This window comes from Elephantulus edwardii, unplaced genomic scaffold (assembly GCF_000299155.1).
Source record: "Elephantulus edwardii isolate Elephantulus edwardi_28Jun2011 unplaced genomic scaffold, EleEdw1.0 scaffold00106, whole genome shotgun sequence".
NCBI classification, from domain to species: Eukaryota; Metazoa; Chordata; class Mammalia; order Macroscelidea; family Macroscelididae; genus Elephantulus; species Elephantulus edwardii.
Window position 1 is genome coordinate 786,199 of NW_006399856.1, and position 15,044 is coordinate 801,242.

Sequence of the window (15,044 nt, forward strand, 5' to 3'; positions counted from 1 at the left end):
ACTTGTAACCCAAAACCGGAGGATGGTCTGGGTGACCTCTCAAGAGCATCTTTTAGCCCCCAGACTCTTTAAGGTCCTGCAGAAAGGTATACGCATGAATGGACAGCCTGGTCAGGCTTGCTATCGAGGGACGAGATGTGAAAGAAAAGTAATCTTCTGCAGTCCTGCCCTCCCCAGGGTCCCTCTCCTTACCCCGGAGGACGCGGGCATTTCTCGCCCCCCGGCCCTTCAGCGCCGTAGCAGCTACCACCGCCGCCATGTTCAGATCCCACTCCCCTTCACCGCGCTTCCCGCTGGGAATTGTAGTTTGCGTCAGGGGCCTCCCCCTCTTCTTCCGTCCCGCCTACAGACTGGGTACTACATTTCCCAGAAGCCCCAGGGCTAGACGTTGGAGAACTACTCTTCCCATGAGACACCGGCGGCACGCACGCTAGCTTGTTTCACTCCTGTTAGGGGTGGAGCCACGATGGGCGGAGTTTAAAGTCTCCCTGCCACGCCCCGTACCTTCTTCCAACTCTGCGCTGTGATTGGCCATTCAGCCAGTCAGTCCTCCTCGCTATTGGCCGAACGACCGTCCTTCTTCCTGCCGGGGAATCGCCTACGCCTACTTCCTCCCGGGAGGAGGGGCTCGAGTTCCGTGTCGTCGCGCAGAGCTGACTCTGGGAGGCGTTTGGGCCCAGAGAAGTGGTTTGGCTGCTTACGCCGCATGGAGTCCGAATCGAACACCGGGGCTGCTGCTGACACCCCTCCACTGGAGACCTTGAGCTTTCATGGCGATGAAGAGATTATCGAGGTGGTAGAACTGGATCCCGGCCCGCCGGACCCGGGTGAGAACTGCCGCTTCCCAGGCCACGGGACAGGAGTCGCTCACCCCTGGCCTCTGACCCCCGCTTCTTCTCCCTCCCCCACACCCTACCTGTCACTCTGATCAACCCTCGCTCCCTTCATACGCACATACTTAGTTCTCAGGCCTGGCCTGGGTAGGGGTTTCCCTGACGCCTCTGGCCCTTCTCCTCACACACCCCCTTCCCATCATCCCCTCGATCTCTTCCCACACAGTCAGACCAAACCGGGGTCATCAGCCCTCCCCTGCCCTCCCCCCATGCACTCATTTCCCCTCGCTGCTCCCCTACCCCGTTTCCCCCCCCCCCGCCCCTCTTTTCCCCCCGCCCCCTCCCCCCCGTCTGTTGTTGGACCTCGCTTCTCCCCTTGCCACTCGACCCACCCTTGCCCTTAGCATCTCTTTCCCTCTCCCCACCCATCTTATCGCTTACCAAGCCCCATCTTTTTCACTTTCTCCAAAGCAGACGATTTGGCCCAGGAGATGGAAGATGTAGACTTCGAGGAAGAGGAAGAGGAGGAGGAGGGCAACGAGGAGGGCTGGGTCCTGGAACCCCAGGAAGGGGTGGTCGGCAGCATGGAGGGTCCAGATGATAGCGAGATCACCTTTGCATTGCACTCAGGTAGGTTTAAAAAAAAAAAAATAAATAGATTACTTTAGGGTCAGGGTGTGGACTTACCTGCAGCCCCAGCCTTCATGTTTTCTGACTCCCGCCATAACGTGCACAACACAGCCCTTCCATTGCGTAGTTGAGGCCTCTTGGAACTTAGATCAGTTGAGCAGGGTGTTTAGTGGGATGCAAGTAAGAAAGTTTTTCTTTTTTGAGAGAGCCTAGTTAGTTTGAAACACCAACCTTTGGTATCCTCACCAAGGGCTTAACTGTACCACCAGGGTTCTTCAGTTTGTGCTGATTGTGTGTTTTAAACACATTGTACATAATGTTCTCACATTGAACTTTTTAACAAGAAAACCATAATACAATGTTTTCCTTACTCTGTAACCAGTTAGTGACCTCTCAAATAGAGAACTATACTTTCTGCACACGTACCCACTTCTTGTCCATGACCTCGGTGTGGGATGTGAAGGAGATACAGGAAATGTCCGTGATGTGGGAGGGAGGATCTTGTCCTGGAGAAGTACAAAGAGTCTCCAACAGCCTAATTTTTTGAAACTTAAAAGAACTTGCACCAGGAAAAAAAAGAGAGGTTGACTTAGGTTATATGTAAGGGTGGGCCGAAGCTCTGAAGGACAGAGCCCTGGGTGGGTGCCCGGTCCTCACACTCATGGACTGTTTCTTGGGACAGCATCTGTATTTTGCGTGAGCCTGGACCCCAAGACCAACACCTTGGCAGTGACTGGGGGTGAGGATGACAAAGCCTTCGTGTGGAGGCTCAGTGATGGTGAGCTGCTCTTTGAATGTGCAGGTGAGTGACCCAGGGGAGCTTGTGTGTCTTCTGTGTGATCTTAGGGGACTTATCTGCAATGACCGTGCATCCATTCGCCATATATTTACACCTGTGCTGTGACAGCACTTTGCGGTCACCAGGGACACAGAGGCTTAACGTGGTCTACTGTGGGGAGGGAAACAACAGTTAACCAAGGAAGCCCGAGAGACATCCTCAAAGGCGCTGACATTAGTGAAGGTATTACTGGGCAGAAGGAAGAATGGATGTACTTAAAACTGAGATGCAACATAGACAGAAGGGCTAAGACTCTAAAGAGGCCTGGGCTACCGTTGGTTGAGTGAAGACCAGCATTCCCTTTCCTAAGATCTAAGGCTGTTGGTTCTTGAAGGGACAACAGGTTTGGTCACCATACTTACCACCTTCTATCCCAGTTGGTCATTTCAGGGGTGCCAGATACCTGGTTCGTGTGCCCCAGCTCTGGGTGCCCTGAGCTCTCTCTCTGCCCCTGTTCCCTAATAGGCCACAAGGATTCTGTGACATGTGCTGGTTTCAGCCATGACTCCGCCCTGGTCGCCACAGGAGACATGAGTGGCCTCCTCAAAGTGTGGCAGGTGGATACGAAGGAAGAAGTCTGGTCCTTTGAAGCAGGAGACTTAGAGGTAAGGGCGTCAGTTGGGGTTGAAATGTGCAGACCTTGAGTAGAGGGTAAAGAGCTGGGGGTCTGGCCACTTCCGGGGACAACAGGTGTGTCCACGCCTGTCACCTGCAAAGTCTCTGGTGACCCTAAAGGCAAGGAAGCTTATTGAGCCTCATGAGGTGGTCTCTAAGGGGAGATGGGCTGGCAGGCCTATCCGTTGACCGTTCTCTCTGGCCAGTGGATGGAGTGGCACCCCCGCGCACCGGTTCTCCTGGCTGGCACGGCTGATGGCAACACCTGGATGTGGAAAGTTCCAAATGGGGACTGCAAGACCTTCCAGGGCCCCAACTGCCCATCCACCTGTGGCCGAGTCCTCCCAGATGGTGAGGGAAGCTCCCTGAGGCTCGAGTCCAGAGTTCTCCACCTCCCGAATCCCTCTTGGGCCATATGTGGCAAACCTGGTGCCTGGAGCACTGCCCTTGCTACCCAGCCCAGAGCAGACAGCTTCTCCTGCCCTACCTTCAACTGGGGACAGTCTCCCCTTCTCCTTCCTTGTCTCCTTCCCCTTTCCTCCCACCCCCCACCCCCACTACATATCCTGGCACATACTCCCTCTTCCTGTCTCATCTCTGCTTCTTGGGGCCTCTAGGAAAGAGAGCCGTGGTTGGTTATGAAGACGGCACCATCAGGATCTGGGACCTGAAGCAGGGGAACCCTATCCATGTCCTAAAAGGTATCAGAGATGGGGGAAGTAGCTACAGACCTGGGGCGAGGACAACACAGGATGAAACCTGATCTGCTCCCCTGCTCCATCCCTTAGGGACCGAAGGTCACCAGGGCCCTCTGACCTGTGTAGCCACCAATCAGGATGGCAGTCTGATCCTCACTGGCTCTGTGGACTGCCAGGCAAAGTTGGTCAGTGCCACCACTGGCAAGGTGAGTGGGTCCTGGATCTTGGCTCGGGAGCCCCCTGTGGCTCTGTCCTCTCCTCTTTTTCTTTCTCCTCTCCCCCCTCCCCCTCCAGCCCGTTCCTTCTCCCTTTTCTCACCCAGCCTCCCCTCCTCTCTTCTCCTCCTCTCTCTTTCCTCTCCTTCCCTCTCCTCCCCACCCCTCCCCGTGCCTTACCCTTGATCTTCCTGCTGTCTGTCTTCTCTACTAGAGGACCACTGGCCAGTCCCACTTCTCACTTTCTCTTGCTTATAGGTGGTGGGTGTTTTCAGACCTGAAACGGTCGCCTCCCAGCCCAGCCTGGGAGAGGGAGAGGAGAGCGAGTCCAACTCGGTGGAGTCCTTGGGCTTCTGCAGTGTGTAAGTGGGAGCCACACCTTGGCCTGGAGGCAGGGGTGCTGGGCCGACCTGGATTTGGAGATGTGAGCCAGAATCGTGGTTTAGGCAGTCGTCGTGGGAGAGGGGGGCTGTAGCTAGGGGACCAGGAACATGCAAGTGGCGCGTGAGACGAGGGCATTCTGTGAGCCTTCACTGTGCCCTTCTCTGTCCAGAATGCCTCTGGCTGCTGTTGGCTACCTGGATGGAACCTTGGCCATCTATGATCTGTCTACGCAGACCCTCCGGCATCAGTGTCAGCATCAGGTACAGGCATTTGGGTCCTGGGTTCCCTGTAGGGGGTTTCTACTCCCCAACCTGGATCCTTCTCCAGGGTACCCCCTCTTCCTCTTACTCCTGGCCTTCATCTCCCCAGCATCTGCCTTATCGCTAAGAGCTGAGAGTAGATGCCTGTCACACTCACATCCCTGACCCGTGCCTGTGTCTTCTCTGCAGTCGGGCATCGTGCAGCTGCTGTGGGAGGCGGGCACAGCCGTGGTTTATACCTGCAGCCTGGATGGCATCGTGCGTCTCTGGGATGCTCGCACTGGCCGCCTGCTCACGGACTACCGGGGCCATACGGCTGAGATCCTCGACTTTGCTCTTAGCAAGTAAGGGAAGTGGGCCAAGATGGTAATAGCATAAAAGGGGTCCTTGGGTATGGGGAAGTTGGTGAAGGGTGGGGTCAGACCCTATTGTCTTGTCGCACGAGTGCTGGGGCGGCCCATCCAGCCCTCACCCCAGGAATTTATCCCGTAGTCTCAGGACTGAGGTGCCTCCCCCACCCACTTCGGCCATGTGCTTTTCCAGTGCTGAGCACTGCTCATATGATCCCCGTGCTGGGTGCCAGCTTCAGGCATGCGCAGTCAGTGCTGGCACAGCACCGGGCACTATGGATATGAAATCAAGGAAGTGCTTGGAGAGCTGGGAACATCCTAGGCTGCTGGTGTGAGGCTGGGCCCAGGCATCCTCGTCCCTCTAATCCTGTGCTTTCTGTCCGCAGGGACGCCTCCCTGGTGGTGACCACGTCAGGAGACCATAAAGCGAAAGTATTTTGTGTCCAGAGACCCGACCGCTAAAGGTTGCCTCCTGTGGCTTGGTGTCTGGTGTTGAGGGAGATGGAGAGCGCCCCCCCCCTTTCACCAGCAGAGGCAGTGGGGTACCGAGGGAAGAGGAGGGAAGGGGGGCCTTGGACTACTTTCAACCCCTTCAAACTGATTTCCCCCCTCCCCGTCCATCCTTCTCTTTAGAGACCCCCCCCCCCAGGCCTCTCCCCCTTGCCCCCTGCCCAGCCCTGGCGGGTCCTCGAGAGAGGCTCTAGCCTTTCACTTTGGTGTGCTGGTGTGCGCCACAGGGGCGCATATTTATATGTGGGGAGTAGGTTCTGGAGTTCCCTTCCTTTCCCTTCCCAAGTCTCTGGGGGTGGAAAGGAGGAAGAGATTCTAGTTACAGATTTTAAAAAATGTAAATAAAATATACTTCCCAGAGACATGTCTGTGTGGATTTTGTGGCAGCTGGGCTTGTCAGGTGAGGGTTGCCAAAGAGTTCGTGGGGTTCTGGCATCTCCGCTCTCAAGCGGTCCTCTGTTCTCCCCAGCACTGCCTACCTGCCTAGACTTCTCCCTTGGTAGGTGCGGCTTGTTCTCAGGGTTCTGCCCGTGGTTGTTCTGTCCTGTTTCTGAGTGGTAGTGGTGTGTACCGTCCAGTTAGAACTGACCCATAGCTGACCCTCTGGCAGGTTTTCAGAGAATGTACATAGCAAAGGAGGAGATTGCCCATCTTTCTCCCACAGAGCAGCTGGTGGATTTGAACTTGGTACCATTGGGTTAGCAGCATAATTCGTTAGCACTAAGCCTCCAGAGCTCTGGAGTAAGAGAACAGTAGGCTGGGCCTCAGAGCTTTATTCAGCCAGAGCGGGGCCAAGTAACAGGACAGGGTCTTGGATCCAGGAGTGGAGACAGGAGAGGCAGACCTGGTGGCTGAGATAGATGATGGATGGATGTTTGTAGCAGCAATCAGCAGAGGCTTCCCTCACCCTAGTTCAAGTTCAAGTCCAAGTCAACACTGCTCTGGCTGCTGGTGTGGTAGGCAATGCTGGGGTGGGCACTGCCCCGGGAACCTCTTTTCCGAAGCCCTCGCAACCACCTTTGGGCAGCTGCCCTCCAGGGGGCTGTGTAGCGCTGGTCCCCCAGCCCCATGGCCACAGGCACAGCTGCCGCGCTGGCACTGCCCAGTGAGATGAGAGACAGTAGAGTTCCAGGCCCCAACGGAGGGCGCTGCTCATAGGCCAGGACTGAGAGCAGCAAGGTGGCCACGTAGGGCCCCCAGCACAGGCCAAAGAGCAGCGTGGCCCCCACCTGTGCCCTGGCCTGCCTCCAGGTGAGGGCCCGGGCCAGGGCCGACGGTGCACAACGGCACACTGCCCTCTCCAGGCGGCGGATGTCCTGCAGCTGGCGGTGGGCGATGACTAGTACTCGGGCAGAGAGGAGGGCAGCAGCGCCCACAGCAGGCAACAGGACCCCATAGATTTCAAGGTAGAGGTAGGGGGCTGGGAAGATGGCTTGGGAGCTGCAGTTAGCTCCCGGGGCCCAGTGGTTCCACCCCAGAGCTGGCAGGCTGGCAAAGAGCAGTGGCCCAGCCCATGTGAGGAGCAGGGCCAGCCGGGTGCTCCCTAGTGGCCGGAGGGGACACAGCACTGCCATGTAGCGTTCCCCATGCACCAGTAGGAGGTTGGCGAGCAGGGAGAGGAAGGAGAAGTTGGGGGCTAGGTAGAGGAGGACACAAGGCCAGTACCCCCGGCTGCTCTGGCTCCATAGCCCTGGCAGCGTGGGCAGTGCCAGGCCTGTGAGAAGCCCAGCTGACAGCAGGCTCAGGAAGAAGCAGCCGGCGGGTGGGCTGCGTAGGCGACGGTCTCGGGCAATGCCCAGAGCCAGGAGCAGGTTGGCAGAGACGATGAGGCTTGCCAGGACCAAGGAGAGCCCCAGGGTCCCCACAGGAAAGGGACTGGTCACCTCCCCAGTGCTGTTAGGTGTCATCTTGCAAGTTGGGAGCGGGAAGGCCTGGAGCAGCAGCTGGCATGCCTAGATGGGATGGAGGAACCAGTTAGAGGGCCCCAAGGGTCGCTGTCTTCTTGGTGGGGACTGAGCGTCAGTCAAAGGTGTGCACTAAGAGATGAGATCTATTCTGTTTGCTGATAATTTGTAATTTAAAAGTTATTTAAAATTTTTCGGTTTCTCTTGAAAAGCCTGTTCAAGACTAAATATGGCCTCATCAAACTCCAAAGTATTTTGTCCCTCCCTTGCGTCTGCATGGCCAAAGGAGAGGCCAGGGCCGGTAAGCAGCCCTCCAGCAGCCAGCATTCTAGAGCCTTCTGCCAGGAGCTCCGGGCAGGCACCGAGGTGATCCGTCTTCAGATGCTCACCCCCTGGCAGGGTGCAGAGAGCCAGCCCCAGAGATCTTCTGGCAGACATGACATTACTGAGAAGTGAGATACTCAAGTTAGTGAGGAGGCACGTGCCAGGGCAAGGGGTAGCAGCAAGAGGGGTGCCTGTCCCTTGTGCCCCTTCCCTTCATTTGGCCTTGAAGCCGATTCCAGCTCAGTGAGCAGCCTCCGGGTAGGACTTCCAGCCCATAAACTTGACTCCCGCTGCACACGAGCAGCAGGGCCCTTCCTGTTGAAGCCGGAGGAAGGAGAGGAGTTGCAGGCAGTGGGGGTTGGGGGGGGGGGCCAGTGACCAGGAGATGCCAGAAGCAGGGAGGGTGGGGAGAGGACACCCTTCCGTGCCCCTGGGAATTGAAGCTGACCCTCAAGAGGAGCAGGGGCGGGGCCTGGCCTTTCTGTGGCGCTCACTTGTTCCAGTCTTCACTGTCACTGCTCTCCCTGGTCCCAGAACCCCAGCACCTAGGGCTTCCCACCACCACATCATGGGACCCAAGGGAGGGTCCTGGGTCCTGCGGGTGCTTCTGCTTCTGTCAACAGGGGAGCAGGCAACTGTTGCTAGGAATCAAGTCAATAAGGAAAGGATCCTACCTCGCTCCCCCACCCTTGGCCAGGGCAGAGATCAGAGAGCCCACAACCAAGCTGAGCAGAGGGAGAGGTCCCTTTCCACACGGTCTCCCAGGGCCCCTAGCCCCAGGCCTCCATGCTGAAGTGCCCCTTCCCCAGCCTCACTTTCCCCAAATGCCCTCCAATGGGGCATCTTTTTTCTGTCTTCTGGGGTCTCCAGTTCCTGTTCCTTCCTTGTCTGCACCATCAGTTCTGTTAAACCCCAGGAGATCTCAGGCTCCACGCTCAGCCTCTGGCCTCTCAAGCTAGTGTCCAGTCCTACCCCAGCAGGGTCCCTCACCCCACCTCCAGAGTAGCATGGAGGGCTGGGGTGAGGATCTAGGATCTGGGCTTGTCTAGGATCTGGGGCGGTGTGGCCCAGGTTGGGGGTACTCACATGACTTCAGGAGGGCAAGTGAGCCTCGCCCAGCCCTGGCTTGCCTCCGAGGGTCGGAAGTGGCAGCCTCCAGTCCTGTAAGGCTTTGGGCAGTATCCGGTGTCCAGGCCAGTGAGTGTGGGGAGGCTAAGCGCTGGGTTCAGCAGCCTGGGCTCCCAGAGGGATGCTGGAGTGGAGGCCTTAGGGCTCCTGCGGCCCCGCCTCTGGGGGTGGGACCTGGTGTACTCCAGGCCAAAGCTATGGGAAGACTTAACATTGAGTGCCACCCCCGCCCCAGCCCCCAGCCATCCCTACGGTCTAGGTAGCGGCTTCCCTACTGCAGGGCACCCCGGCTTGAAGCCGTCTTACATGCCGCTTGCTCACTTCATCTGAGAAATATGTTGAAGTTAATGAATAATAATGATTTGGCCTGTCCCTCCCCGCTTTCCATCCCAAGGAATATATTTACATTTTATGAGCCTTAACCCTTAGGAGTGACTAGCCAGCTGACAGCACTTCTAGCTCCTTAATTCTGCTGCAGGCTGGTAACCGGTAGTGTGTGTGTGTGTTCTGGCAGTAGCTGTGTGTGTGTTTTCAGGTGGCAGTGACTAGGGAGGGGTGTGTGTGTGTGTTTTCAGGTGGCAGTGACCAGGGAAGGGTGTGTGTGTTTGAGAGTGTTCAGATGACAGTGGCTACGGAGCTCTTTTATCCTTTCAAGGAGCCCTGATGATGGCTAGTTGAAAGGTTTCAATCTGCCCAGCAAAACAAAGATCTGTGGGCCAGTTCTACACCGTCGAATAGGGGTCTGGAGTCCTAACCACCTTCACCCTGTTACCTGATGAATCAGGTGGTCCTTGAGCTGCAGCATATTGGGGTTGTAACAAACAGCACTTGGGATAGTTTTCTCTTTTTCACATTACCATGTTAGTATGTACTACAAACAACGCAGCATGTGGTTTGTGGATGTTACCATTCTCAGCTGTTTACTCACAGATGTTCATGACTTTGATTTATAAATATATGGATAATATGGGGAAGCTCTGGTGGCTTAGAGGCAAGAAGCTGAACTACAATCCCAGAGGCGTGCGCGGTTCAAATTCCCCAGATGCTCTGCTGGAGAAGGAGAGGCAATCTCCTCCTGTACCAGTCAGATCTGATTTGATGGTACACACACAAAAATAATAAAATTTAAAAAAATATATGGATAATACAAGGCAACAGGAATGAAAACGAAAAAAAAAAAATAAATGAATGAAGTTTTCATATTGTACTTAGGTCAGAACGGAAGCATGACAGGGGTCTTGGAAAGGAATCCTGGCGTAAGTTGGGAATGCCTGTGTCAGGCTAGCTCTGGCTTTCTCCATGGGGGTAATTCCACACTTTTCTCACTTGCTTTCTGATTTGTTAAGTTCTGGATATGAGGTACAAATGACTTGGGTATGAGGTTACTTGGATAGCAGGTTTCAATTAAAAATAAAAAAAAACAAGACCACTTCTCAGGATTGTGGGGTTACCACAGGACAAGGTATCCCAGTGCCTGACCCCTAAATGGGGTGGTCAGAGATCTTTAAAAAAAAAAAAAGACATCTCTTTTCAACTCCATAATGATTAAAAGGACTGAGTGGGATCTCAAATCAAAGATCTTTTGAAAGCCAGTTAGAAAAACTGCCATTTTAAGCCATGCGACTGTGTGAACTTGGGCTACTTACAAAGTTCTCTTGCTTTGGTTTCCTCATCTGTAAGATGTGGCACACAGGTGGCCCAAACAGTTAAGCTTTAGGCTGTTAACTCAAAGGTTGGTGGTTCACATCTACCTAGTGGCATCTCAGAAGAACTTACATCTGGTGACCTACATCTAAAAAGTCAGTCTCTCCTAGCAACAGTAGCAAAGTTCAGCAGGGCTGCAAACAACAAATGCTGGGGAGATTGTGGAGAGATTAGAACTCTTATTCACTGCTGGTGGGAAAGGTATAATGGTACAACCACTATGGAAGGTGATCTGGAGCTTTCCCAAAAAGTTGGAAATAGTCCAGAATGAAGGCTGCATAGTGGAGTGAACCTGGGGGTGGGGGGAGGGACTGGAAAACAATGAAAGAATTTTTCTTTTACTATTCAAGGAGAAAAGTGTACTGCGGTGGGGAGGGAGAAAAGTGCAGCAATGAATGAATGGGAAAAAAAATCTCTGTAAATTTTCCTGAAAATGAATAATAAAAGTGGATCAATGAAAAAAAAAGGTTGGAAATAGAAATACCATTTGACTCCACCACTGGGAATATACCCTCAAGAAACCAGTTTAACAGATAGATGTATGCACACTCATGTTTATTGCTGCATTACTCCTAATAGCAGAGAGAGAAGCAACTCAAATGCCCATCAAAAATGAATGGATAGAAAAATGACAGTACGTCAACACAATGGAATACTATGCAGCACTGAAAAACAGTGAAATAGTATAATATTACACAACATGGAGGAGCCTTGAGGACATTATGCTAAGGGAAATATCTCAGTCACAAAAGAACAAATACTGCATAACACCACTGTTATAAAATAGGACAGATATGGGGGGTTAGGGCGGGAATGGGGAAAGAGTGGATAGATAATGAACACTTGCATTAGAACAGATGAGGGGATGAACTATCTGAAAGGAATGTATGATTATGTACTATATGTATGAGAACAATCTGGAACAAGGGGTGCATTGCAGGGTGGGCTGACCGAAGAGGAGGGTCAAGGGGTGCATTGTGGGATGGGATGGGGAGAGAGAGGGAAGGAGAAAATGCAACAATGAATTTAAAAAGCCGGTCACTGAAAAATTCTGCTGAACACAGTTCTTCTTGGACACTCGTTGTTGCTGTTCACCATCTGACTCAGTGGGTTTTCAGAGGCTGCAAATTGCGTAGGAAGAGATTGTCCATTTTTCTCCTGCGAAGCAGCTGGTAAATGAAACCTGCCTGCCTTTGGATTGGTAGCACAACTCTCTACCCACTAAGCCCCCAGTTCTCTCTCGGACATACATGAGATCACCATAAATTTGAATCAACTTGAACAGCAACTGGTTTTTATTGTGAGATTAAATGAGTTAATGTGTTACGAGGATCAGCACTTGGCATTTGACAAACATTCAACAAAAGGTATCATTAGTATATAGTAAAAGTCTTAGTAGATGTATTCAGTATACCTGTCTCAGGTGCTCTGGCGGTGTAGTGTGTCATATACTGTGCTGCTAACCCAAACTTCAGGAGTTTGAATCCACTAGCTGTCCTGAAGAGAAAAGTTGGGCAGTCTCCTCCCATAGATTAAAAGCCTCAGAAACCTCAGAGTTGCTAGGAGTCAGAACAGTGTGTGACAGTGATTTTTCAACAAGAGGTAGCTATGATTATTAGAATTTCTGCCTTCTTTGCCTGTCCTTTGCGACCAGCCACATGTCTTCTCTAGGAAGTCCACAGAGAAAGGCAGTGAGGCCCTGGAAAGCATGTGGGAACACCACCTCAGCTCCAGAAGGAAACTGAACACTAGGCATAGGAAACAAGATCTATGACACTCTGGTGTTTGCCTTGTGTTGGTCTTTATGGCTTGGGGTGAGGGAGAGAGAAGCCAATCTCTCTTGAGTCCTGAGATGGGAGAACAGGCTGAAACCGCAAGAGAGCTGGAGTGAGGTATTTGATCTCCTGAGCCGAAGAGCACAGGTGGAAGGAACAGGGGCTTTCTGGGCTCCCTGGGGGAGCACAGGGCTGGAAGGGCTGAGACTCTAGTCTGAAGAGCTGTCAACCCTGCGCTGCCAGGTCAGAGGCCTGAGACAAGCTTCTGTCAGGACAAGAACCAGGAAGATGAAAGTATTCAGCCTCAAACCCAACCTCCAGGGAGCCAGTGGGAGGGCGGACCCTGGTTTCCAGCAGATGCATAGCCCTCTGACCCGTGCATTCTGGCCAGGCAGGAGTCAGAGATTCTGGGAGAGTTCAATCTGGGGTCTGGACAGAAGTGGGTGTAGGGCCCCCTCAGATAGGGGACGGCCAAGAATAAACAGACCTCCTTCTGTTCCCAGCCCAAGCCTCTTCCCTACAGGGATCCAGGACGTCTGTGTTTCTTCTTCACAGCTCTGTTTAAACTCTGTGTGGGATGACGTGTGGAGGGGGCAACTTAGAAAATGGGAGCTAGGAAGCTAGGTCTCCCTCTGCTCAACCCTGCTCCTTCCTCACTAGTTAAACCCCTTCTTCTCTGCTCTCCTCGGTGGGCATGTCCTGGTGGGAATCTTCCAGTCTTCTTCACCCACTGTCCATGGTGAGGGCTGTGGTGACAGCAGCTGTCAGATGCTTGCTGGACTCTCCTTTCCTGAGGTACGCCTGTTAGGATCCTTCTGGGTCTTCTCCATTCGCTTAAATGCTTTACCAAATGTCTGGGATGGGCTGTGGTATGTGAGGGCAAGGTGTACTGGTTTAGGTCAAGTAGAGGCGGAGGGGCTGTGAAGTGTCCTGGGCTCTTTGGTCTGTTACCCAACATTTCATTTCCCACAGGAAAGCAGACCAGCCCTTTAGAACCTCTGAAGGACTCTGGGAATCATACTGTGACCAAGACTGGCCAGGCCCCAGACTTCAGGAAGCTCTTACTACATTAGCTAGGTCCTTCCTGTTGGCTGGGTCACAGCAGTAGAGACATCAGCATTTTTTAGCAATCCCCAGAGGAGGGCAGCATTGCTTGAACTAAAATTACAAACCAAACCACAACTGTGGACTGTGACACACGGCAGCCCTCCAGGACAGTAAAAGGGCAGGGTGGTGGTCCAGGATGCCAGTCTTCCTGGAAGCTGACTGACTACCTCATCTTCTCAGGCAGAGCAGCTGGCAGGCTTGAGCTGAACAGCTGAATTCTTTGTGCCACCATCACCATACACTAAAGACCTGGGCTTGCTATACCCCTCTGGGGCTCTGCGGGCGAGGCCATCAGACTTTCTCCAAGAAACAGAAGGTAACTGGACAACTAACTGCCAAGCATGAGCACCCCATAGGGTGGCCGATGTAACAGCGAAGGCCATCTCCTGGTTTTTGTTTTCCTGTCTTCCGACCCTTAGGCCTTCACCTTGTTTGCTTTCTTCCCTCCAAGCCACCTAGTTCATAGAAAGCCACCTTATCTAGACATAGACATCCCTAGCCATGCTGCCTGAAAAGTTGTTTTGCTGGGGGAAAAAAACCACCAACTAGTAGGGCGTTGGGCTGTTAACCCGAAGACAGCATTTCTCTGCTGGTTCGAATCCACCAGGCAACTGTGGGAGAAAGACGGGCAATCTTCTGTGTGACCTACAGCCTCTGAAAACTCACTGGAGGGTCAGTTATATACATGTTGGTTCCAGTGAGTTTTGATCCCAGTAAGGACCTAGAAACTCCCAAGATAAAATAGGGATAGAACACTTGGCTCATGTCACTTTGCTCTCCCTCAAAAATGCAAACTTACTGCCATCAAGTTGGTTCTGAACCTCCACTGAGCTTTTGAGTCTAATTCCTAATGGGAAGTAACTGTCCAACCCCAACCCCCTCCCTCCAGAAGTGAATTTGAACCAATGGAGATGCACTGCCCCAGGATTAGGAGTGCAGCTTGCTACGCTGGTGCACCACACAGCGCCCTGCTGCTTCCCCAGGGATCCCAACACTTCTTGTATCCTTCCTGTGATCCTACCCTCTTGGCTGTAGAGAATATAAGAGAGGCGCTGTCCTAAATAAATGCCTGCAGTTATTCTGATTTTCACTGCCACCCACTCCTCCCTCTCCTCTTTTTAGAAGTAATTGCCAGGTGGTCCATTTTCCTCATTTTGGTGTGGAGGTTCTACTGAGATCTGCCCACCATGGGTTCCCCTGAAGGTTTTGTCAATACCTTTGGAATAGCTTCCAGCATACACAGAGCCACCACAGTACAACCAAGAGTGATGGGTGTCACTCTGAGGGCTAAAGATTACCAAGGTGTTTCCTATTGCTTCATATGCATATGAAAACTGAACAATGAATAAGGATTTCCAAGAACTGATGGCCCTGGGGGTTGGCAAAGAATATGGAATATACTGCAGACTGCCAGAAGAACAAACAAATCTGTCTTTGAAGTACAGCCAGATGCTCGTTCAAATACCCAAACCAGCCCCTCGCAGCTCTGAAGGGCAGAGAACTGCCTCACTGCATCCAGGCTGCACTTTTTTAAAAGCAGACAGCTTCATTTTTTTCTCTTGGAGAAAATGTTCCATCAGCAGCCAAATGCTTACCCCACTGTGTCAAATGACAAATCCAGAGAGACGAGGACAGTGAGACTGTCTCACACACTTCAGATCTGTCACCAGGAGGGAGACCAGTTCCTGGAGGACATCATGCTTGAAGCAGAGTTGGGGGAAAAGAGGAAGGCCCTTCGTGGACGGACTGACCCAACAGCAGCATGATGG

The 15,044-nt window shown here is 53.0% G+C and overlaps 3 protein-coding genes across 3 annotated transcripts in view; 1 reads left to right on the plus strand and 2 right to left on the minus strand.

Annotated features, from left to right (window-relative positions):
• PNKD (paroxysmal nonkinesigenic dyskinesia) overlaps positions 1–402 on the minus strand; it is an 89,570-nt gene extending 89,168 nt beyond the window's left edge. The window contains exon 1 of the mRNA XM_006891902.1: positions 193–402. Within this exon, the coding sequence (XP_006891964.1) occupies positions 193–259 (67 nt within the window). The 5' untranslated portion in view covers positions 260–402. The remainder of the gene's footprint in view (positions 1–192) is intronic.
• Positions 403–628: 226 nt separating this feature from the next.
• Positions 629–5,693, plus strand: AAMP (angio-associated, migratory cell protein). The gene is made up of 11 exons (XM_006891904.1): positions 629–827; positions 1,308–1,463; positions 2,146–2,265; positions 2,767–2,906; positions 3,123–3,267; positions 3,534–3,617; positions 3,705–3,820; positions 4,088–4,191; positions 4,383–4,473; positions 4,663–4,817; positions 5,210–5,693. The coding sequence occupies exons 1-11, from the start codon at positions 707–709 to the stop codon at positions 5,283–5,285; spliced, it is 1,308 nt and encodes a 435-aa protein (XP_006891966.1). The 5' UTR covers positions 629–706; the 3' UTR covers positions 5,286–5,693.
• Positions 5,694–6,241: 548 nt separating this feature from the next.
• Positions 6,242–7,240, minus strand: GPBAR1 (G protein-coupled bile acid receptor 1). Its single transcript, XM_006891944.1, has one exon. The coding sequence runs from the start codon at positions 7,238–7,240 to the stop codon at positions 6,242–6,244; it is 999 nt and encodes a 332-aa protein (XP_006892006.1).
• Between the last annotated feature and the right edge of the window lie 7,804 nt (positions 7,241–15,044).

Coding starts and splice junctions, on each gene's coding strand:
- GPBAR1 (XM_006891944.1), bottom strand. CDS start 7,240: ATGACACCTAACAGCACTGGGGAGGTGACCAGTCCCTTTCCTGTGGGG.
- AAMP (XM_006891904.1), top strand. CDS start 707: ATGGAGTCCGAATCGAACACCGGGGCTGCTGCTGACACCCCTCCACTG. Junction 2,907..3,122: donor TTGAAGCAGGAGACTTAGAG/GTAAGGGCGTCA, acceptor CTCTCTGGCCAG/TGGATGGAGTGGCACCCCCG. Junction 4,818..5,209: donor CTCGACTTTGCTCTTAGCAA/GTAAGGGAAGTG, acceptor TTCTGTCCGCAG/GGACGCCTCCCTGGTGGTGA.